This window comes from Paramormyrops kingsleyae, chromosome 2 (genome assembly GCF_048594095.1).
Source record: "Paramormyrops kingsleyae isolate MSU_618 chromosome 2, PKINGS_0.4, whole genome shotgun sequence".
In the NCBI taxonomy this organism is placed as follows: domain Eukaryota; kingdom Metazoa; phylum Chordata; class Actinopteri; order Osteoglossiformes; family Mormyridae; genus Paramormyrops; species Paramormyrops kingsleyae.
In genome coordinates, this window is record NC_132798.1 from 25,527,501 (window position 1) to 25,551,265 (window position 23,765).

General features: G+C 45.8%; 2 protein-coding genes across 8 annotated transcripts in view; one reads left to right on the forward strand and one right to left on the reverse strand.

Annotated features, from left to right (window-relative positions):
* Positions 1–16,784, forward strand: part of fancc (FA complementation group C) — a 35,795-nt gene extending 19,011 nt beyond the window's left edge. For 3 of the 4 annotated variants that reach the window (XM_023803157.2, XM_072708587.1, XM_072708584.1), the window contains 11 exons: positions 324–388; positions 553–717; positions 1,601–1,757; positions 7,830–7,885; positions 9,278–9,377; positions 12,335–12,410; positions 13,041–13,131; positions 14,305–14,479; positions 15,199–15,417; positions 16,261–16,453; positions 16,539–16,784. In XM_023803157.2, coding sequence (XP_023658925.2) covers positions 324–388; positions 553–717; positions 1,601–1,757; positions 7,830–7,885; positions 9,278–9,377; positions 12,335–12,410; positions 13,041–13,131; positions 14,305–14,479; positions 15,199–15,417; positions 16,261–16,453; positions 16,539–16,657 — 1,416 coding nt within the window. In that variant the 3' untranslated portion in view covers positions 16,658–16,784. The remainder of the gene's footprint in view (positions 1–323; positions 389–552; positions 718–1,600; positions 1,758–7,829; positions 7,886–9,277; positions 9,378–12,334; positions 12,411–13,040; positions 13,132–14,304; positions 14,480–15,198; positions 15,418–16,260; positions 16,454–16,538) is intronic. The other variant, XM_072708586.1, reaches the window with a different exon arrangement.
* Positions 16,785–17,183: 399 nt separating this feature from the next.
* The window catches only part of aopep (aminopeptidase O (putative)), a 63,151-nt gene continuing 56,569 nt past the window's right edge, over positions 17,184–23,765 (reverse strand). For all 4 annotated transcript variants that reach the window (XM_023802892.2, XM_023802895.2, XM_023802894.2 and 1 more), the window contains exons 16-17: positions 23,069–23,210; positions 17,184–17,445 (exon numbers count right to left, since the gene is read on the reverse strand). In XM_023802892.2, coding sequence (XP_023658660.2) covers positions 23,070–23,210 — 141 coding nt within the window. In that variant the 3' untranslated portion in view covers positions 17,184–17,445; position 23,069. The remainder of the gene's footprint in view (positions 17,446–23,068; positions 23,211–23,765) is intronic.

Genomic DNA, 23,765 nt, shown 5'->3' on the forward strand with positions numbered 1-23,765 from the left:
TCTTTATTTCATTTTGAAATTAAGTGTTTAAGAAAGGATTTTTTTTAAAGATTTTGGTAACTGTTCTTGGTACCAGGGTGTTAAATATTACTTGGTACCAGGGTGTTAAATATTAAATCTACCTAAGCGTATTCATCTTTACTATATTTGTCTTTAAAATAGCTTGCCAAGCCAGATTCTGAGTCCCTGTAGTTTTACCAGTATTCCAGTGATCAAAGTTATAATCCTGTTGCTGTATTGCAGTGTCCAGTGTGGGTGGGTGGGATTGCAGTGGAATTGCAGTGAGGTGTGGGTGTTCACTGTGCTACTCTTCTCCTTTGCAGATGGTGGCACTGCTGGTGAATGATGTCAGGAAAGCCTCCTGCAGTGAAATTCACACTCGGGGAGTGTGAGTGTCTGACAGTCCCTAAATGAATGGGGGTAGGGCAGTGTGTGGTGTGTGCTCACTAAGGCCTGGATGTCTCATGCTTTACACCAGTGGAAAAAAAACTTTCTTGGATCAATAAACAGCTAACTCTTATTCCACTTGACTAACTTGTGTTACACCTGCAGATGTTCATGTGACAGGATCCACGGCCTGTCCGTTTCCTGTACCCTACTGGTCACGTGTCCTGAGGCTGCCCCTCTGATTGGTGCTCTGCTTGAGTGCCCCTCCGTCTGTCCCAAGGCAGCCCCAAGTGAGGCCTTCCTGCATGCCGTGAATGAGGCCCTGCTGAGGTGAGCTGGCAGCTGTAGAGACAGAAAGCTGGTGTGCTGGTGAATGTGGCACAGCGGCCTTGGAACTGCTGGACTCTTTGGAGTATGGTGTATGGCTCTGTGGCTTAGACAAATGTGCCCTTCATGGAAAAGTCACTGGTTAAAATCCAATGGTTGGCAGAGTGATGTCATCACTGCGCCCTTGAGCAAGGCTCTTAACCCCAGTTGCTCCAGCGACTGGCTGATCCTGCTTCCTCAGTCGTACTCCACTTCGGATAAAAGTGTCTGCTAAATGAAAAATGTGTAATTGTGCATGTCCTGGGTTGCAGTGATGAACTTATCTTCTGGACAAAGTTAGGCTGTGATTTTCATAAACTCCTTAAAGTAGAGATCTTTTCTCATCCATTTTCCAGCTTCTCATCTGTTGCAGGGTGGCGGGGTGGGGTGGGGGGAAGCTAAAGCCTATCCTAGGCAACATTGGGTATATCCTCCTGAGACCCGACCTATTCATTTATGTCCATTGTAGTGGACATTGTATTTTTGCATTTATTTTTTCACTGATGTTGGGAAACGTATTTATTCTTGTTGTGCACTAAAGAGGACATGCTGTGAAATTAAAAAAGATGTCTTATTTCCTCCAAAGACAAATAACCTTCAATTGAAGGACACTTTTTTTCCTTGGGTCTCAGGAGGATATGGCAGGAATCATCTTGGCCAGGACGCTGTAGGCAATCGCAGGGCAGGCACACCCTCAGACTCAAGCACACCAGGCAATTTAAAAGCCCCAGTTTAGGAGCCCATCTGCAGAGAGCTGCACGGACCACCATGGCTGCTTTTGGTAATGAGGTTGGAGACCCTAATGCTACGCTTCGTCCGCCGGTGCTGCTCTCTGCCGCACGGCCAGTCAGAGGCTGGTCCTGGAGGAGCAGGCGGTGGTGGCGCTGTGGACTCGCAGCCTCGTCAGCCTGGAGAGAGCCACGCTGCAGCTCTTGGAGTTGGTGCTCTCGGACCCGCAGCCGCCCATGCAGGAGCTGGAGGAGCAGGTCACGGGCTCTCTACTGGTATGTCTGTGTGGGATATCGCTCAGACTCGCTCAAATCTGATCTGGTGCGTGCAATACTGTGTAAACCGGTTTATTAATGAAACTGTGTCACCTGGTCGTGTAGAAATAGATGGTATATAATATTATGTGAACACTGGCGGGGTTTCTGGGAGGCAGTGAATTGAAAATGATTTGTCCAATGAGGACGCTTTAGGTCAATCAGGCCAGTTTGGTTCCTCCAGGAGGATCTGCTGAAGTTCACAGCTATGGGACACTGATGGCTTCCACTCCCTAATGAACAGGCTCTTAAATCATCCTCAGCTGCGCAGGGAACAACCACATCAGCGCCCCCGCTTGCCATCCGCACAAGCCCCCCACTCCCGCCCCAATCCTCCTTTCACGCGAAGGCCCGCCATGCTCGTTGGTTTCGCTGTCGCTAGTGTTAATTTCGTCAGACGAGACGAGACGAAATATGTTCGTCAACGACCTTTTTTTTCATGACTAAGACGAGACGATGACAAGACTGCACCACTGTCCAAAAACGCTGACTAAGACTAAATTAACATGGATTATTGTTGACGAAAAAAGACGAGACGAAAATGTTTTGCATAAAATAAAAACTAAGATAAAATCTCTCTTCATTTTCGTCTACAATCGTCTCTGCTTTTTCATCAGCTGTTACGGCTTTAAAATATTCAGAACGATTTCGCGGCTTCGCGCTGTTGCTCAAGTTACAGGTCTCATACTCCTGCTGAACACACAACACACAAAGCGAACACGAGTGACGAGCGACGACGACATGCTAGGTCGAAGGAAGAGGCTCGATATTTGGTCGCATTTTAAGTACAATGATACTGACAAAAAGTCAGAATGTGTCATCATAACTGACGGGAAACATTGCGGACAAAGAATTTCGGGGAAAACACCACCAACCTTAAACGACATCTTTGTAACTTAAGTTGTCAGTCGGAGTCTGTTGGGACCCAGCTTTTGAATTGTGTTGGTTAAAATAAAATGCTCTTCAGAACAGGTTAATCATTTGTGAATGTGTCTCCTAAATCAGAAATTGAAAACCAGACACGTTTAACATTTGCATTCAACAAAAATCATTCAACAAGTGTATTTTGTCAGGTAATTATGACATTTAACCAATGTTTGAGATATGTGAAACACTTTTTTTTTTACTGAAATGTGTATCAGTAATAATCTCAGTAATAATGTGTTATTTTAAAAAAGACTACAATTTTTTGACTAAAGCTAGACTAAAATATATTGAGTTCTTTTTTGACTAAAACTAGACTAAAATTAAAAGACTTTTAGTCGACTAAAACTTGACCAAGATACCTTGAGTTTTCTTTTGACTAAAACTAGACTAAAATGACGAGACTTTTAGTCGACTAAAACTTGACTAACAAAAAAAGATATGTGAATGACTAAATATGACTAAAACTAACAAGGACATTTGGCACAAGACTAAGACTAAGACTAAATTAAAAATAGGTGACGAAATTAACACTAGCTGTCGCCCTGCCGGCTCGCTTCAGCCTGACACATTTCTTCCCATTTTCGTCTCGTGGAGGTTGTTTAAATTGCAGTCAGGAACGGGAAACGTGAAATTAGTTTCATGTTCCTGTTTTCAGCTTTTCAGAAGTTTGAATCCAATAACAATAAACAGCGACTCCAGCCGCCAAGTTGCCAAAAGACGGGATGTTTTCAAAGTGGCGTAATTGACCCTCCCGAAGTGTTAGCGTAGCGTAAGGAGGCCTTCGCTAAAGACATCTGCTTCCACTAGGGTCCACCAAGATCTCTCCGAAACATTCTCTTACATGATTCCAGTTTTCGTGCTTTTGATCCCTTGTTCACAGAACTGGAGGAAAATTAAATGCATTACAGAGATGTTTCTGCAGAAGCCTCATGCTCTCTGTCCAAAGCATGCCAGAGATGGGAAGCGGCTGTGATAAACTACTGGCCACTAGGTGGGGGCGTTCGGCATCACAGTGCTGATGGACTTGCTGTTGGACGGCCAAGCCGTGCCGGTTTCCCGGTTTAATTTGTTGAACCCCCTCCAGGTTTTGGACTGATCTGCGATCTTGCTCGTAGCTGGGTAACAGATCCTACCAAATCACTTGCTTATACTCGCTTTTTAAACTTAAACCATCCCTTTGGTTGCTCCTCACAATCATGTTAGATGTGATTAACTCTGGAAAAGAAAATGTAAAAAATAAAGTAGCTTCCCCCTCTGCTGTGAGTTATTGAGGTTCTGGCCCAGGGTGGTAGAGTCATATTGGGTTTTACCCGGCTGCGTCCTGCGGCCATAATGCTGAGCGGTTCCGCGAGGTGCCGCTCGGCACAGCGCGTGCTCCGTAAGAAAGCCCTCCCCCTTCTCCTTTCCGCTCTGGCTGGGGGGTAAATTATACTACCTGGCGCTGTTTATATAACTTTTTTTTTTTTTTTTTTATTGGACCAGCAAATTAAGATTTTTTTAATGGCAAGCACTGCTTAGCTGGAACACCGGAGGGTTAAAGCGCTATCTGAAATTCCCCATGTAGTTCAGGTGGGGTGGAAATAGTCTGTCTGCTTAATGGTTTGGGGCTGGACAGGGGGCAGTAAGCCTTTTTCCCAGCAGCCTCTCTGCTGGTCAGATGAGACCCGACTGTCGTTTGCTGAAGGAGACAGGCACACAAGGTGGGCCCTTCAGTCGCTTCCAGGCTCTCCTCACTCATCCAAGTGCCGAGAAGAAGGGGTGCGATTAATTAGAAACACTGCTGGCTTTATAATCCTAGCTTAATGTGTACAGTACTTTTAAGACAGCTGTTGATCTTTACTATGGGAAATTCTATGCGTTTTAGATTTAAAACATGTGTCACGCTACAGTGCAGAAATATTATGGGAAAAAACCTTTGAACTTTGAGTATTTGTCTGCGAAATTATTAGACTTATTCTTGTAATAAGGCATGTGTTGCAGGCCATGAATTTCATTGTCAACGCAGTACAATGCTGACATCTAGTGGTCACAGTGGGTCATTGCTCTTTTTTCAGTCTCCAATTTAGTCGTTACTTTGAATGCTGTTAGACATCAGTTTTGCTGACACCAAGTCTGTTTACAGTTTGCTTCGCAAAGTTTGGTTGTCTTTCATATAGTGTAGATAATATAAAGACTGTGATAATAGGTAAGAATATTAATAGAGTAATGGAGCACACACTTAGATCTCACCTTGCAGAAGCGCATCTACCTGTGAGACCCATGCAGAGCACAGCATGGCTGATAACCCCAGTTACCATGGTGCAGATCAGTTTTTGAGTTATAATTTTCTCAGACAGGTTCATGATACTGAAATGGATTTTGTCAAAGGATATTTCTCCTGGCTGTATAAATTTCCTCGAGAAGTAAGCACACCTTATACATAAGCACACCTTATACATAAGCACATCTTATACATAAGCACACCTTATACATAAGCACACCTTATACATAAGCACACCTTATACATAAGCACACCTTATACATAAGCACACCTTATACATAAGCACACCTTATACATAAGCACACCTTATACATAAGCACACCTTATACATAAGCACACCTTATACATAAGCACACCTTATACGCTAAGCACACCTTATACATAAGCACACCTTATACATAAGCACACCTTATACATAAGCACACCTTATACATAAGCACACCTTATACATAAGCACACCTTATACATAAGCACACCTTATACATAAGCACACCTTATACATAAGCACACCTTATACGCTAAGCACACCTTATACATAAGCACACCTTATACATAAGCACACCTTATACGCTAAGCACACCTTATACGCTAAGCACACCTTATACGTAAGCACACCCTATGATGCTTAGTTATCTAGGCTGCGAATGTGTTGCTGACTTACCAGACTTCTTTCATATATTAAAATGAATGTCTAAAGTTTGTTAGAAAAAGTGCAATGCAATCATATTTCCTTCACAGGTCGTATTTATTTTCTGCATACATCTACAACACATACTTTTGCTTTTCAATTTTTCATTTTTGTTATTAGGGCATCAAAACACCTATCAAACACCCATTTAACTGTGTGCAAAACCTGTCTGCACAATTTACATTCTGTTTTTTGAAGACGGGTTAAAGCACATAATACAGTTAAATTGCTGAAACGACAAAAAGGGACATTAGTGCGGCATTTAGGGCTAAGCATTAATCCTTTGTGTCTTTCCTTCTGTTTACTGGATACAGGTTACTTATCTGGGTTTAGTTTCAGGGAGGCACTTCTGTCCAAGACGACCCTGGTACGCATACACTACTATTCAAGAGTTTGGGATCACTTAGAAATTTCTTTGCTTTTGGAAAAAAAAACATTTTTGTGCATTAAAATAACACCAGATTTGATCAGAAATACTGTATAGACATTGTTAATGTAAATGACTATCATAGCTTGCAATAGCTGTTTTAAATGGAATATCTACATGGATGTACAGAGGCCCATTATCAGCAGCAATTAGTCCTGTGTTCCAATGGAATGTCGAGCTTGCTCATGCAACTTTATAATTTTAAAAGGTTAGTTGATCATTAGAAAATCCTTTTGCAATTATGTTAGCACAGATGATAATTGTTATGATTAAAGAAGCATTAAAACAGGCCTTCTTTGGACTAGTTGAGTATCTGGAGCATCGGCAATTGTGGGTTGGATCACAAGCTCAAAATGGTCAGAAACAAAGAACTTTCTTCTGAAATTCTTCAGTCTATTCTTGTTCTGAGAAATGAAGGCAATTCCATGCGAGAAACTGCCAAGAAACTGAAGATCTCCTACAATGCTGTGTGGTACTACCTTCAGGGAGCCACACAAACAGGCTCTAACCACAATAGAAAGAGGAGAGGGAGGCTCCCTACGGGATTTGGCGTTGCTGACAGGTCCAGATATTTACCATGCTAGATATCTGACGATTGTCTATATCGCATTGCCGAAGTGTCGGGTCACATTGTGAACAGTTCATACATAGCAATTGAGCACCAATTTTCCTCCAATCTGGGGGGTTTGTCGGCAATTTCCAAAAATTGATGGCGAGCAGAAAAACGGGGCTAAAACTCTGTACTGTGAACGTATCATTAGTTATACTGGAAGCTGGCATTTGTGCTTACATGCACCAAGCGGGAAAAACAAATCATCCAATGAGAGAGATGCATGGAGACAGTGAGGATTGGTACGTGCACTTGCAGATTTATATGTATGTAATTCATTGTTTAAAAAGAATAACAACCGATGCTTTGACGTGGCTACTGTGATCTAGGTTCTCAGCCCAAACAGAGCCATTCGTTTCATCTCATCTTTACTTGTCTGAACATAACGAACAGAGATTTTGCCGTAATTTTCATTGTCAAACATTTTTTCATTGACGTTGTCGTTACAATTTAGTCATGAAATAAAAGCTCTCAACGAAAACATATCGTAAAAACTTTCGTTGACAAAATTAACACTGGGTGCAGGGTGATCAGTGAGCTCTGTGTGAGGGCGTGACTCTCTGGGTCCCCAGAGCAACAACTGCGTTGGATTTGGATTTTTGTAGCTCGACCAGTATACTACAGCACTGTTCTATCTGTGGTTGTTACTTGTTTGTTTAACTCATTTTGAAAAATAACTTTGCTATTTAAATTGTAATTGTGCAGTGGGATATCTGTCCTGCTGTAATTAAGGTTACGTACCTTAAGTACCTTGCCTACATTTTCAGCTTCAGGCACCCGTGTTGGTTTTAAAGATGCCACACTAACTCTCTGCTGCCCTCTAGTGTATACACATCCACAGTATTCACTTTGCATGTAGAATTAGCGAATGTTTAAGCATTTTAGATTGTCCTCTATGTATAGTTTCTTTTTAAACAAACAAGACGCATGTGTGTCACGCAGCCCCAGCACGACAGCAGGTAGTCACTGAGTATGCCCTTTTAATCCAAAAGTCCCAGGGGATTCTGCTGTAGCTAGTAAATCCGAAAGCAAGACAGTAGTAAATAAATGGCAGTATTGATGATGCTTTCAGTTGCTTTTTTGAAATCCAACAAATCCCTCCTCTCTCTCTCTCCTTTCAGCCAAGAGCCTCTGCCCTCTCTTGTCCCCTTTTCCTCGTGGTCAGTGATATTTTCAGGTAAGAGGCAAATGGGTCTGTAAAATTATGTTCTGCTCATGAAACCAGAGCTGAATTGTCTGAGTAGACGGAGGGTCGTAACAACATGTCTTTTTACCGCCGAAAAACGGGAAAGGAGCAAAGCACCCTGGCAGAGCCCACTGTGAGGACGTGACCTCACAGTGAGCCGCGAGCTTCCTCCTTCACGTGCTCCGTCCTACGGCTCCTCGGCTCTGCAGCCGTGCCCTGATTATATGCCCGCATTTCAGGCCATCTGCCCTTTTGCCATGGCCCTGGTCTGACATGCAGGTAGCCCTCACTCAAATGTCCTGTGAGGCGTTTCCCTCACAGGCAGCGTTTCACAGAGACGTGTTTTCTTAACCAATCACTTCATGTGGAAGGCTGGGGTTCCTCTGATTTTCCTTCATTAACAGCAGGACTGCATTTCACTGTGCTCTTTGTACCACTCCACCTTTATTTTTTCCCTGCCCCCCTCCCAAACACCTGCTCTTACAAAGCAAGGCTTTAAAAACAAATCATACCTGCTTTTTATGTTTCTTTCATGATCCACAGGGTGCTGTTGTGGACTGAAAGGACTGTTCTGTAGTTATTCTTTTCAATGCCCTTCTCCATTTTTGTTGTGCATTAATTTCTTTTTTGAGTTCTCTCTCTCTTTATACTTGCCCACAGTGTTTTGTCTGTCTGTCCGTCCGTCTGTCTGTCTGTCTATATCTGTCTGTTTGTTTATTGTGTGTTTGTTGTATAGTGGATTGCTTGTTTATGGTACCTCGCTGGTTGTGCATTTGTTGCTTGTTGAGTGTACGTCTTGCTTCCCCCTTGACCTGAAACAGGGCAGAGTGATGACCTGGTGACCAGTAATCTCCTGTCTCATATTTTGTAATCTGATTGGTCATCATCCATCTGGGTAGAGTAAGTCTTTTCTTGTATCTGGGTTTGCCGCTTCGTGTCATGTTTCACATGACTTCAGTCACCTCAGAATGAACCCGAATTCTTCAGCTGCCATGAAGGCAGATGGAGAGACATCCTGTGTCTGTGTTGAGCTTGTATCCTTTCGTGAGTGTCAGATTTACTCTTGGACCACAGTGAACGTATGTTGCCTCCTCTTAAGGAAGCATAATTCATCTGAGATCTGATGCCTAACACACTGCTTACTTCTCTAGATGTTCTGAGGAGGCCTTGTGTGCCTGCCATTTATCCGTGGCCCCAGGGTTAGATATGCCTGGGATGAGTACTGATGAATGTCCTACCTCAGGTTATATTAGCCACTGGGTTTGAACATTAAGCAGCCATGTGATTGGTGCTCATTTACCGCTGTCATCGCTCAGCTGCTTATCACAGGGTTATTTGCATGCTTGGTCTTCACGATAGGCTGCTGTTGTCTGACTGTCCTAGGGCCGCGTTGCGGGGGGCTTCTGGGAGCCGGGCCCTGCGCTCTCTCCTCCAAGCCTTCACACGCTGCTTCCTCCAGGCATGGGGACAGGTGGAGCCGCAGGTAGGCATCATAAACGCCAGCCTGCCCACACAAGGCCGCTTTTATGTCACCCTTCTGGCTCTCGGGCTCCTCAGCCTCCTGTTTCTGCATGTCGGATTCAGTGTGCAGGAACCTCTGCTCTTCTGCACGTGATTTATGCGAGAGGCGTCATGTGAGACGACCACCTGTCCATTTTTATGTGTAAAACCTGAACCCACTCTGTAATTTAAACATCACAGTGCATTTTTCATCTTTACATATAATAATCTACATAATGCTCATATTTCTACATATGAAACCTTACCCCTCATTTTAAAGCCTTTCCACTGCCTTTTACTTCTACAGCATATTTTTACATGCAGATCCTTATCTCACACCCCCTTTTCAGACAAACAGCGTTGCTCCAGAAATGCTTAGTCCACACCATAATAACCTCACTGTTTTCTTACAACCCTTAAAACATTCATTATAATGTGTTGATAGACATCATGTGTTTGTCCTGAGTTGACACTAGACTCCCCTGCTCACAGTGTGTAGGGTCTGTGGCTCTTTTACTGGGGTGTTTCCAGTTACACAGCTGGGGAGGGGGAGAAGCATAAAATATATGAATGAAAGAGTTAGTACTTTGAAAAATATACTCAGATTAAAGTGTTTTCTTTATATTCTATGTCCACAGATGGCTTAGTTGCTTCTTGTACTTCATATTTAACCCGAAATGAGCACTAGATGGCACCACATTATCTTGTTTGGCCGCAGCTCAGTGCTTCTCTGTGAAGTCTGATGTGTAAGAGCGGAGATGCACCACGTGTCACGCGCTCAGCTGAAGGGGTCGCCCCCAGGGGGTTTGTCTGTCCACATGCCTTTTTGAGTTTCGCTTCCCATCCCCAAGGTGCCCATCAACAGTCTTCAACACCATGGACTTTTAAAATATACTTTCTAAATGCCTGAAACGTTTGATGTATTTAAATGGACCGTCACACCCCTCTGGCTGCACAGCTCAATGAATTCTTTGCTTTATTATTTTCATCACTGGAAACTTTATCACCAGAAAGCCGGTGCTGAATGCAAACAACCGACAGCCAAGTCTTTGAGTTAAATAAATCTTAAACACACTTTGAGTAGCATGTTTAAACCATCTGCCAATATGAAAGCAGGGGGTTTTCTGTACATTTCTGGGGTCGGGGAGAAAAACAGCAAGATTGGCAGAGACTTTTCAGAGGCATTAATTGTCCCTTGGAACAAAGCAAAGGCAGACATTAAGATACAGGGAGGATACAGTGCTACAGATAGTCTGCCCAAGCGCAGGCCGCTGTCCCGGGCGCACAGGTGGGTGATAAAGGCTTTGAGCAGAGGAGTCATCCAGATGCCAGTGGCAGCCCTGAACAGCTCCATGACCAAGCTGGGAAAGCTGCCCATGGGCCCACAATAGCCAAGGTATTCCAGTTTTATGGCCAGTATGGGGGAGTGGCAAAAAAGGCTTTAAAAAGTCCTTGTAGGAGGGAAAAAAAGACTTAGCAAAAAGGCTTGTTGAGGACTGAAGAGGTTTGGCTAAATATGCCACGGTCCAGTTGTGCTGAAACTGAACTGTCTGGCTTAAATACAAACCAGATCCAGCACACTGGATCACCCTGGCAACCCCATCCTCACAGATAAACGTTGTGTCAGCTTGTTCCTGAGGGGATTGTACACAACTTTGCTGATCAAGTTCTTTAGAAGGGTGGTGTGATGAACTGTCTAGTACACTCTGGACAATCTGACAGGTTAGTCGATGAAGTTCTGCCATTTGGTGGGAATGTGAATGAGCCTGTGTGGCATTTTGGGAAATGATGTGAGTGTCTGGATACAGGTATGGGGGTGTGTCATCAAGAGAGCAGTGGGGTGAGAGGAAATGACCAAAACTGTGGCACCTCGCAAACGGAGAATTGAGTTTGGAGACCCGGTACTGATCTCTGTGGTAGACCAATAAAAAGGTTAGGCACAGGGGAAGGACCCAGGCAGAGAAGGTAAGCCACATAGCAGGGTAGCTCAGCCAGTTTGATTTGTAGGTTAAGCGGAGATGTGAGGATTTGATGATTTACTGTGGGTCCACCGACACGAGAATAAACCGGAGTCACGGAAACCGCAGGGTGGGCTGCTTCCACCAAGTCTCATATTGGCGTAACGCACACTGATTCAGGAAAGAAATGTGGACAGTTCGTGGCAACAAGTTCTACAGTTATGGAGAGAGAATGGAGAACAGAGTCTGGTCTGTAATTCCAAACCACAGTGGGATTGAGGGGAATCGTCTTCAAAAGAGTTAGACGGCCACAGAAAGGAGAAGATCTGACAGCAGAGAACAGATGAGGTCATTGTCTGACTAAAATATTTGTTTCCAATTGTGTCGTACCAAAAAAAAAATTCTCCTTGTTTCATCTTGGATTAAATTAGGTAGATCAAAAAATATCATTTAAATCCACTGAAGCTGGGTGCTTCATATAGACCCCTAAAGGCATCAGTGTCATTCAGAGGCGGTCATTCAGAGGCGGTCATTCAGCAGCTTATCGTGGATGAGATTCTGAGCTTTGCTGGCGTGTCTCGGTCACACTTAAATATCCAGACCGCAGGACACTGACTGACTGTGAGGTTAGGTGTGATGCAGCCCCCCCCTGTGTCTGGTGCATGATATGTCAGCCACTACTTGGCTCACCCAGCCAGTGCTGTTTTACCCACACACACACGCACACACACACACACACACACATAGTACTTCGGTCACCTTAAAATTTTGAAGTGAAAGTAATCAGAGGTCATTTTGAAAAAAGATCTCCTGCAGAGGGTCCCAGTGAACTTCAATTGTAGGGCACTAACAGATCAGGAATAATGTATGCAAATGCAATCGTAATGGCGCAGAGACAGTAATCAGCATGTGACATTTGCGTATCAGCACTTAAGTGCGTCGCTGGTGATGGGGACAGTGACGGTGTACCGCGTCTTTGCAGGACAGGCTGCCCCTGACGGCCTTCTTCCCCAGCACCCCTGTGTCTGTGCTCATGGCCCTGGTGCAGCGTCCCGCAGGTACAGTCCTAGGAGGGAACCCCATGGCCTGCCTCCTGTTTTAAATTCCTAACATACAGTAACTCTTCCATTATTAATAGTAGGGTAATTGTATTAATTGTAGGGTAATGGTTGAGCTTTCTAGCAGATCCTGGTTTCTTTGTAGCATTAGAGGTTCTGTTCAAAGTTTTCAAGATCATACTTCCTGCCTTCCCAGTAAAAAAAAAACCAAAACATTTGATGACTATGGAAGCATATATGGCTGCCACTCACATTCTGTTATTCAATATGAAAAAGTTTCAGGAGGGGAATTCAATTCAGCTCTTCCTGTATACATTACGGTACCCTGAGCAGCAGTATTTCACTCTCAGATTGAGATGAAGTGGCTGTTGGATTCAGGAGGATGGGGAGTGGGGGGGCTCTGAACCCCCACATGGGTATGATCTAACACTCACTTTAGCTGCCGTGACATAGGCTCGCTTACATGCCATACTACTTGTACATAATTGACTGCTTTTTTTTCCACCCTATGCCTCTTATTCCCCTGAACTTGAACAGATTATATTTAATGGTGGGTGCAGCGCATATTTCCGTGACTCGCGTGATGCGTGTGAGGCTGCACACACGCGTGTGATGTCCTCCTACCTGCAGATTTGCCTGAGGATGCGTGGCCTGCACACCTGCTCTGGATCGGCCGCTGCCTTCAGATGCCCAGGGGGCACAACGAGGCAGCAGACGCCAGGTGAGCGGCGGAGCTTCCCTGCTTCTTACATTCCTCACTGCATCATTTGAATGTTTTATTACTTCAGGACGCATGTAAATTGAGAAAACAACCATCCGTCCATCTGCTAGTGCTGGTCTGCTTTGTGGACTAGAAAACAACCAATAAGCAAATAAGGAACCGCATAGTTGCTGTGTTTGAATGGTGTGGTACCTGTAATTTTCCACTGGTCTGTCCATTGGCTGTGGAGTCACGTGTGATGTCTGCACTTGGTGAGGTTTGTAAACTGTGTGTGTATTGTGTGTGTTTCCGCTCACTGCTCCGCACCAAAATGTGCCTGTAGAACATGTTGCTAACCACAGTACCGGTGACGGCTGATCTTAATGAATCGAGTCTTTAATTAAACAACCCCCCCCCCCCCCCCACAAAACCCAGTTTCACCACATTTGAGACCCACAGAGAATAACTCCCTACTATCTAAATTGGGTTTATGAATGCACTTGACTTTCTGCTGGCCCTCTGCTAACCATTGTTGGGATGGTAGAGCAACAGGCAGTTTATTGCCCCTCCCCCCCACCCAAAAAAAATGCATGCAATTACCACAGAACTAAGGGATAAGGCTCAGGAGAGCAATCGCCGCCGATCTACCCCGCCCAGCTGCAGCTTTTAACTCTCTGCATTAAATTAACGGCTCCATTTAGGGATCCTTGTGAAATTCCCCAGCGTTTTGAAATGGTGGGAAAATGTGTGGTGGGCCCTGTTGTGGCGGGGGTGGGAGGGAGGGCTGTGGCAGCCGGCGAGGCGCCGTGGGACGCGGGCCTCGTGAGCACGGCGCTGACGCAGTTCCCGTTGGGAGTAGATGTGCGTGCCTGTCTGCGCCCCCCCCTGACAGACAGGGCAGGCGGTAGGGACTGGGCCTCATGGCATTTGGCTGATGTAAATACTGTGTGGGGATTAGGATGGTGCTGGGCAGGGAGGAGCAGCTGAGGCCTGCAGAACAGGGTGTCCTCATCCACGTATAGGGGACCTGGAAAGGGATTCGGCAGATGAAGACCAAATAGCTTGGGAAAAATAAATAAACAAGTGGAAACGAAAAAAAAAAAATACTGTTCCCTTGCTATGCTCTTTTCCTTGTGAACTGGAATGTTCCCCTTTGTGACCCATGTCGCCGCACTGGCTTGTCTCTCCATCCAGGTGGCGCTGTGGTCCATTTGACCGCTGGCTCTTGCTGGTGCAGAATGGGCACTGGGTGGATGTGGCGTGCCAGCTTCTGGTCACATCTGATCCCCAGGTCTCTGCTCCTCTGGTTTGGCTGCTGATGTTCTATCATCACCCAGATGACAATGAGCATAAAAGGACCCAGGCACTAGTGAGTCTGCCTGCCTGTCTGTGTGTGTCTGTCTGCCTGTCTCCCTCCCTGTCTGTCTGTCTGCCTGCCTGTCTGTCTGCCTCCCTGTCTGCCTGTCTCCCTGTCTGTCTGCCTGCCTGTCTGCCTGCCTCCCTGTCTGCCTGCCTCCCTGTCTGCCTGCCTGCCTCCCTGTCTGTCTGCCTGCCTGCCTGTGCCTGCCTGTCTGTCTGCCTGCCTGTCTGTCTGCCTGCCTGTCTGTCTGTCTGTCTGCCTGTCTGTCTGTCTGCCTGTCTGTCTCTCACTCTCTACATGTCTGCACTTTCTCCCAGGATTTCCTAGGCTTTGAAATCCTGTATGCAGTACAACATTCAATATCCAGCATTTAACATGTCAAAATTTAGCCTTTAGTCTTCCATGTTTTATGTTTAATCAAGATGCTGGCAATTCACTGGGACAGTGTAATCATTATGTATGTGTTGCCTTCACCCTTGCAATGACTGATTGCCTTTGGCCAGATGTGCTCATGGCCTCTACACGTCAAACAGCTGTGTCAGTGTGTTTGCTGAGGTGACAGTCAAACCCAGGATTCTCCAGTCACATCCAGCTGCATATAGTTTAACTATTGATCAATCTCATTGAATTTTATGGAATAAAATGCTACAGCAGGCAGATTTTTTAGCTGGGGGGTGACAGCAGGCTGGTGGTTCTCTGTGTTGCTGAAGGCTCTGGGTCACTTGCAGGCTGTGGCTGAGGCGGCCCTGTTCCACCTGAGAGCTCTGTTCTGCAGTGCCTGCCCGCCCCCACCGCCTCGTCAGCAGGAACACGTCCAGGTGTTGGGGGGCCTGCTGACCGCCCACTCTCAACACCCCTCCACGGCTGGCCTCCTCCTCCGGCTCTCGGTCAGCTTCTGCGCCTTTTCCTCAGGGCCTGTCAGCGCAGCTGTGGAGCTGCTTGACGTGGTGAGCCCCCCCCCCGACACCCAGTGCGTTGCTTCCCTGTCTCCGACAAACAGCCCTTTGCTGCTTTTTCCCGCTCATGCATATTCACCAGCAGGTAGGCCTGGAACACATTTTTCCAGGGCAGACACTGAATGTTTGGCAGCCTGTGTCCAAACTGCCAGTGATTAGGGTTGGACCCGGACAGGCAGAGTCCTACTGACAGGAAACATTCCTAACCGGCCCCACTTCAGCCAGAAACCATCAGCTTGCCAGCACAGGGGCCGTCGATTCCGCTCAATAAACAATCGCTGTCGCGACAGGCCCCCCCAGCGTTCGGCCTCCGTGCGTTGGTGGTGACTTCCGTGCATGGGGATAAGGCCACTGCTGACACACATGCATTGTCCCAGGCCCGTGGTGCGGTTATATCCAGGAGACGTTTGTCGTCGGAACTTAAAGGGCCATTGTTCTTTTCATTTGACAAACAAAACCAGCACTGTGTGGAACAGGGGCCCATTACGGTGTCACCCACGCCCCAGTGTCCGTCTCCCGAGGGCTGCCGACGGCTGAAGGACAAACTGTAGGGACATTCAGGGTAGGAAGGGACTGCGGCTCGTCTGCAAAAAGGAAACTTCCTGTCACTCTTATGCTAATGCTTTTAGCTCCTTTTTTGTCTTGTTTTGTTATCAATTCCCGGTTTTATTGTCCCCCACCCCCAGATGGCACAATGATACATTTAACGTGTCATTAGCCATTTCCTTTTATCTGTCAAAGGAGGCCTTTACGGGATATCCCCCCCCCCCGACCGCAGCAGCATAGCAGAACAACCCTACGCTCATGTGACCTGGTGTCTTGTTTCTTCCTCAGATGAAGGTGCATTCGGAGTTCGTTCACGATGCCATCACACTCCTCACCGGTTTTGAGTGTGGATTAAGTGGAGGGGAAGCCAATCCCAGGTTGAGGAGAATTCAGGACATTCTCCGATGTGTACGGGTGGGCACCAACAGCGGCGTGCCCCAGGGCCTCTCCGTCGAGGCTGCACATTCTTCAGATGTCTCAGGTGCATCGTAAGATATCTGCTGGATTAAAAGACTTGTGGTGGAATTGCTTTTTAACCTTGAATCCCCCTGACTTTTAAAATGCAGCCCTTGTTACAGATGCTAAGCAGTCTGCCATCGCTTTTACCACCGGAGGTCCCCGGGATGTCAGCCTGCCAAACGCCCTGTTTTCCAGCTACACACCGTTTTTAGCCGGGAATGGTTAGGGCGGTCGCTCCGTCTCTTCCCGTGAAATTTATCCTGCTGCAATAAAAATGTAGACTGCATATTTTTTTAAACATTACTTTGATTTCCCGACAGACTTTAGAAAATAAAAGGGATGATTAAATCCGGCATTTCAATTCAGAGTGTTTTTTCCCCCGTCTCCCTAGTGACGGTTTTGGTTTTCTCGATTTGGTGGTTTTAAACTTCAGCGTGGCCAGTTCCTGCCCCAGCCCCTCCCTCCCCGGCCCAGCCCATCCCTCCCCAGCCCTCTCCACACTCTTGGCCCCATCCAAGGAAGCAGCCGGCCTGCTGGCCTCGGAACTCGCTTCCCATTCCTGGTGGTAGAGCGTGATGCATGTCTTCTGTGGCCAAACGGTGGCTCCTAGGAGCAGACCTCTGCAGCCCCCCCCCACTCCCCCAGCCCCTGGCTTCTCCCCCCGGGGCTCCTGTCAGACCTCCCAGCCACGTAAACACTTTAGCCTGCACGCCTCAGTGTCTGGAGGTGGAAAGAAAAGCGGAACGCTTCGGTTTGGCCTGAAAACTTTATTATTTTTTCCTCTGGTCCAAACAATCTTGAGTCAGGTAGGCTTTTACAGCAGCTACAGTGCATGTTCACAGTGGCTGGCGTCTTGCTGGTCCTGACAGGACCAAATTATTTGAGGTAAAACATAGCTCCACCATGGGGTGCCGGTGGACCTGCTGACGGCTTGTCCGTAGGGTGATTTTGCAGGGTGTAAACGCCGGTGACCAGCCATGGCTTTCTCCTCCATGTTGCTGCCTGCCTCAGTCCCTGGAAGACAGGAAGAGACAGGTGTCACGGGCAGCCCAGAGCCCCCTACAGTCTGCCCGAGGCGTACGGCTCTAGCGAGGCAGCGCTGTCTAGTTGCCTCCTCGTACACAGCCAGGAACATGGCCCCGCTGGCTGGAGAAGAGGGCCTGCAGTAGGGGTCTTTTAATCTGCTATAGGCCTCATCCACTGTCCATTGTTCCATTGTTGGGGGGGTCCACAGATTTGGTGAGTTTGGTTCCTCTTCAGTTCTTAATTTAACAGGAATGATTGTCTAACTCTAGCCAGTGTATAGGATTTCATAATGTGTTTCATGCTAGAAACATTTACGTCCGTATTCTTCCTTTAAAATCAATTTCTGCCTCTTAAAAGCCAAGGTAAGCGAAACAGATGCTCACTCCAGAAGAGCAATGACTTTTTTTTTACTTAACTTAGGGCACTTTTTCACCGCACCAGGTACCGTACTTTTGGTACTCGAGAAAGTACCAAAAGTACAGTACTTGAAGTTGTTGGTTTTCCACAGCTGTAAAAACTGGTACCGGCGCCAAATGCCATGGCAATGCTAGGTGGGTATTTTCTACTGAATTCCAAAAATGGCTGCAGTGTATTATAGGGCTGGAGGACGTGCAGTATTATGCACATGCATATCTTGCATTGCTTAGTCAGCTAGATTAAGATCAGGCTTTTTCTTACTTTCAATTCTGTACGGACATTATAGTGCAGGGAGGTTAACATTTTTAATGGTGTCATGCAAGAAAAAAAAACTTAGCTACCTTTTAATTATTATTCCTTTTATAGAAAATCTCATATATGTTTACAAATCAGTTTACAGTTTACCTCCCGCTGCTTAAGCATCCTTGCTGTTTAAATCACTCCTAGATGGTTTGTGAGAACTTCATGAATTCCTTTTTGCTTTCTAAATACCCCAGTATTTTTTTTCCAACAAAATCATTGTTGTTGTAGTGTATTAAACAAAATACTTTTTTTTTTACTTCTTACCATGCCATCCTGATCTAGTTAATTTACTTTGTTTATTGTTGTTTTCTGAGTTTGCAACTGTTTAAAATTGAGGTTGTATTGTGTTTGAGACAGGCTATTTGCATAACCAATCGACAAAATAAAAGTCCCACCCCAAAGTACCAAAGAAGTACCCCAGCTGGTTTGGCACTTCTGGTACTGGAACATTTGGTACTGGCACTCGACCGGAAGTCAATGGAAAAGTGACAGTACTTGGTGCGGTGGAAGAGCACCCATAAAGAACCAGATGGTTCTTTATGCTGATTTTCTAGTATTTAACCAAAGAATGAGGTCTGGGTGCGTGTTTCTCATAATGGCCGTAATTAAACATCTGCTGGAAGGATAACCTGTTTCCATACTGGGTGACGGAAACCATGAGTCTCTGCTGTATGGATCTGCTGGGGTTTTTAGGGACAGGCTGTGTCTGGGGCCAGACTCCTGTTCCTGCTGAACTGAGCCAGTATGTAAGTAGAACTGTTATCAGCTCAGTAGGCACAGGAGGCTAAGCCCTGGTCCTCTGGGCTGGCAGGTCGCAGGGCACAGCAGGAGTCGGGGCCACACCTGGGCCACGCTCCAGGCCGAGCTGGCAGGAGGAAAAGGTGGAAACAAATGAAGCCCAGGTGTCTTCATGGAGATGCTCTGCGGAGGAGGTAATGCAGTTAAGTATCAGAATAACAGCCAGGTGCATCTGGGCAGATCGCACCGTAAAGGGCACGAGTGTTTCCTTGCTACCCAACGCAACCTTGTTACCTCATTGGTGCTCATTTTAATTAGCTTCTTCGTTTGGGGACTTGGACAGAGGTGTGTTTTATCACTCAAGTCCAGCACCTCATTTTCCATTTGCCGTACTTTCGAATCACATTCAGAGCCCTGGTCTGATCATAATGGCCTCTGTAAAGGCTTTTAGGCCTAGTCGTTTATAGTACCTGTAAACATGGCCTTGGATGTGTCTGCTCTGGGAGGCAGACATCTGTCAACACTTAGCCATTTTGGTTAAGAGTGCTGCTATATTATTAAACTGGCAAAACCAGCGTTCGCTTTCATGTGCTCTCTCTCCACGTTTGGTTTTTATGGGTGGTTTAGCCTCCTTACTGACATCATACGATTTGGAGTTTTTTTGGTTATGAATAGGTATTTATGCATCAGACGAATGTGGTGCCATGGCTTGGACTGAATGGTGCAGACTGCGGGGATACCAGGATTATCCGTAATGTTTGTTCAAGGGCATGGATTTCACAGGCTGCAGTAATAACTGGGCTCCTCAAGCAGGTTATGGAAAGCATCATTTAATAATTTAAAACACAGTGCCCTTGATGTATGACTTCATCAAAATAGAGCAGACAGGAAAATGACAAACACAACGTTAATCCTTCCAGCAAACAGACGCAGCACCTGACAGTGATGGATGCAGCGGCTGACCAGCCTGCTGTTATTTATATTAAACACCTAGTCTGCCGTTTAATCCAGAACGAAGATCAGCACAAAATCCTCTCCTCCACTTGTGGGACGAATGTAAAGCACGGATGTAAAGTTTGACAACAGCGAGACCTACAGAGACGCTAATCACTAATACCGCCTCCAGAGTGAGTCGCGTTTAAGATCAGCCCCATGAAACGTATATTTAGGGTTGGCTTACCTTTTATTGACACTTTAAAACACATAAGTAAACAGAACTGCAGTGAATACTGGCTGTACCTAAGATGTGTGTGATACCGTTGGCTGATGGCTCTGTACCCCCGACACTCCCTTCCCATCCCAAGGGCCCTTATATTTGCATCTTTATGGAAGTTTGCCGTGATGTCCTCATACTTGTGAGTGAGTCCCAGCGTGAGAATGTTTTGTTTTTATGGCCAGTCGTAAACCAGCATGAGATGCGGGGGCCAAATAGAGGGAGGGGGGCGTGGCTTAATGTTGGAACTCCCACGCACACTGGGCTCTGCTAGCACAGATACAGCAGTTTCTTTTCACTGCTTCGTTCAGGCATTGTAACCATGGAGGGGGTGTTGGTGGTATGTTTGTTTACAAAAAAGAGCCAGCTCATTTAAAAGGCTAAATAAGTGCGATGCTACACAGCAAACCAATCTAGATGTGCCAAAATATTGCCCCCATGTCAAAAAATGTTTTTCACCTCTCTCCATGCAAAAAAAAAAATAACTGATAGAAGTCTGAAAACAAATCTCCCCCCAGTCCCTCCAGTCAGGAGTCCTGCACCGAATTCCTCTGCATGTGTGAGATTTAGTCATAATCGCGTATGTCCGGGAATGGAGAGAATGAAACAATAGCTTCTGACGCATTTCCATGGAGATGGAGCCTTGCCGCTCAGACCCCAGCTCAAGCCCTTGTTTTTGTGGGCCCTCCTCAGGTGCAGAACTTAGCCACTGTGAACAAAGAGGAAATAAATCACTGTTCACCAATCAGCTAAGCTCTGCACCTGTCCAGTGAGGGGATTCACTCGCTCCAGAGCAGAGAGCGAGCGCTTGCTTCACAGGCCATATGTGGGCCCCACAAGCTTCTGCTCTTTGTTTTTCCAGCGGGATGCCTTTCTGGATCATCAGGTTTTTTTTTTAAAAAAAGGTGTTTTTAAAGGTGCCTCTGGTTGCCATGACAGCCGGCAAGGTCGTGGTTATGTGGTAATCCCTGGCAATGTGATTTTTATCTTAAGTCACAAATCAGCACGCCAGGAACCCACACAGCCCCGACATGAAAGGAGAGTCATGGTGCCCCCATCTCCCTCTCCTACAATTCTCCACGCACCGCTAAACGGGATATTTCACTCATTAACTGTCGCTCCCAGATCGAGAGGGACTCTAAATGCAGCCAAGGGAAATACATACATTGAAAATGAGCTACTTCTAGTACAGATCTGCTCCCAAGTCATATTTATTTCAGCTCCTATTAAATCTAATCTCCCTGGACTAGTAAAAGATGGCGGTCGGAAAGATGGGGCATGTGTATTGTGCACTGAGGATGGTGCTACCATCAGTTACATAAACATACAAGTTAAAGGTTTCACATCACATTCTTTCCTCTACACATCTCTATACACCAGGCAAATAAAAATGATGACAACCTTTTGCAGCAGGACATCAACAACAAAAAGACGGGCACAATTACCATAAATAATTTATGTTGGGGGGGGGGGGGGGTTGCTGTGGTGTTGAATTTTGACCATGTTACATTCTACCTATGTGATGCGGTCTTAAATTTTGATAAGAAATTGTTTTCGCCACTCAAGGTCTGTCACAAAGATGTATTTAATTGCTGGGAGTTGGTTGTCTTCCCTGAAGTTGTTCACCGTTTACCTATGACCACGTTTATTATATGCCATATAAACAGCCTGTGTTTTTTTTTTTTTTGGGGTAGAGCTAGAATATCCCCCCTGCTTTCAGAGAGGCCAATGAACCCATGGACTTGAAAAGTCCACAAATTTTAGCTATTGATGACACTGGTTTACTGGAAGAATTTCAGGGTAAACGGCAGTGAGCAGACGCCGTAAAGATGTTTTGTTTTGCAGGGAGTCTCTCCGGAAAAAACCCTGCCCACCCTTTTCATCTGCAATTTTGTTTGAGGAACGTGTTCCAAATTCCTCCCCTCTCGTATACGCATCGTGAAGGTCTTTCAGTGAAACTGCGGAAAGCAAGTTGTCTGACCTTCAAGAGGAATTTTAAAGAAATGTAGCCAAGTGACTTCAGGGTAGACTTTTTAATAAGGGCAAAGTGAAAAACAAGGATCCTATTTAAAAGCTCCAAAAACACTCCTTTGCTCCGCCCGCCCCCTGATACAGAAGGGAACAAGGTGGTCCTGCTCAGCTCAGGGCAGCACGTGTGAGCACTGTGGTGACAGTAAAATGAAAAATCAAATGCTGATATCCAGCGCAGATACATAGTCGGGATTATTAATAGTCACCCATCTGCTCAGGTAAAGTTGTATTACTACATGTACAATATAATAATCTATACCACAAGTGTGTCTGCTGGGGTGTGGCATGAGTAAATTGTGTCCTGTACTTGTGTTCTGGCCATACAGCAACTCTGCATATAACGGACTGTTTTGCCAGGTCCCCTGAAGTTCGTTATAAGGGGATTTTACTGTATACATTTTTTTTTGTTTGTTTTTAAGGTTGTGTTTCTTACACTACTACATGACACATATGAGCAAGATGCTACTGTTATTGAAATGTAGTTAGATTTCAGAAGGCCTTCCTCCACTCTGAAATGTGACAGTATGGGGCCACTACTGTCGGACTACCGTCACCTCAGTTTCAGACTCTTTATAAAGGGCTTTTTTGTAACATTCTGGTCTCTAAAAGCTCTGAAATACTTTCCTGTAAGTGTCACTTTGGACAAAAAAAAGGCAAAGTGGTACATCTACATCAGCACATCTGCATTTTTTAAAAATAGGCCCACATCTGTTTGAAAGGTTTCCCCTGTTATGTGCCGCGTTTACTGGTATAAGGGGAACGTCATTGCGGTTTTCCATAAGCAGCATAAGGCAGACATAATACTTCTGTTCTGCAGAGGCCTTATGAATAAGCTTAGGTCTCAGAAACACCCACAGTTCCACCGGGCCAGTTAACCCCTTCCTTTCTGAATGCAAGTAACTCCAGTACCTCAGTAGATCATCTCCTCCACCACTTTGCGCACAGCTGGGTCCATCTCCTCCTGGGCCTGAGAGAAGCATCTCCTTGCGAGGGCTTGCTGATGTGCATCCTCTTGGACCATCAGCTCCCCATACAGGTAAACACCCATGGCCTGCAAGACGCCAGAACCCAGAATTATTACTCTAGTGAAGCAACACATGCATCACTCTGTTACAACACATAGCTACTCTATTACTGAGTGGGCAGCATGTGTACATCACAATGCTGATTAAATGACTTTTTACAACCAAACGACACCAAAAGCTGCCTTCTCCCCTGATAAGTGGCTTAAGTGCAGTTGAAGATGATCATAGAGGATTGTTACATGTAGCCCTATTGCTTAATTAGTTTTTCCTATTCTGGCATGTTTACAAAGCTAAAGTGGGTATCGGCTGGATGCGCAAAAACACAATCAGTCACGGACAATTGCCCCTTCCTCTGATACATCTTCGTGGATCATTAGTTGAAAAGTCCGGTCTCTTCTTCCTCTGCCCCAGTGGTGGTGATGGATTCTGGTCATTGAGGTGTCACCATTACCCCACAGGCTACATAAATCATGTAGGGGTGCCCTGTGGACCCCAAGCCCAGAGCCCTCCCACACCCCAAAACGCAACCTCCTATAATGTTGGTTTTTGAGGCTGATAAACGCGTGGGTGTCATGAATATA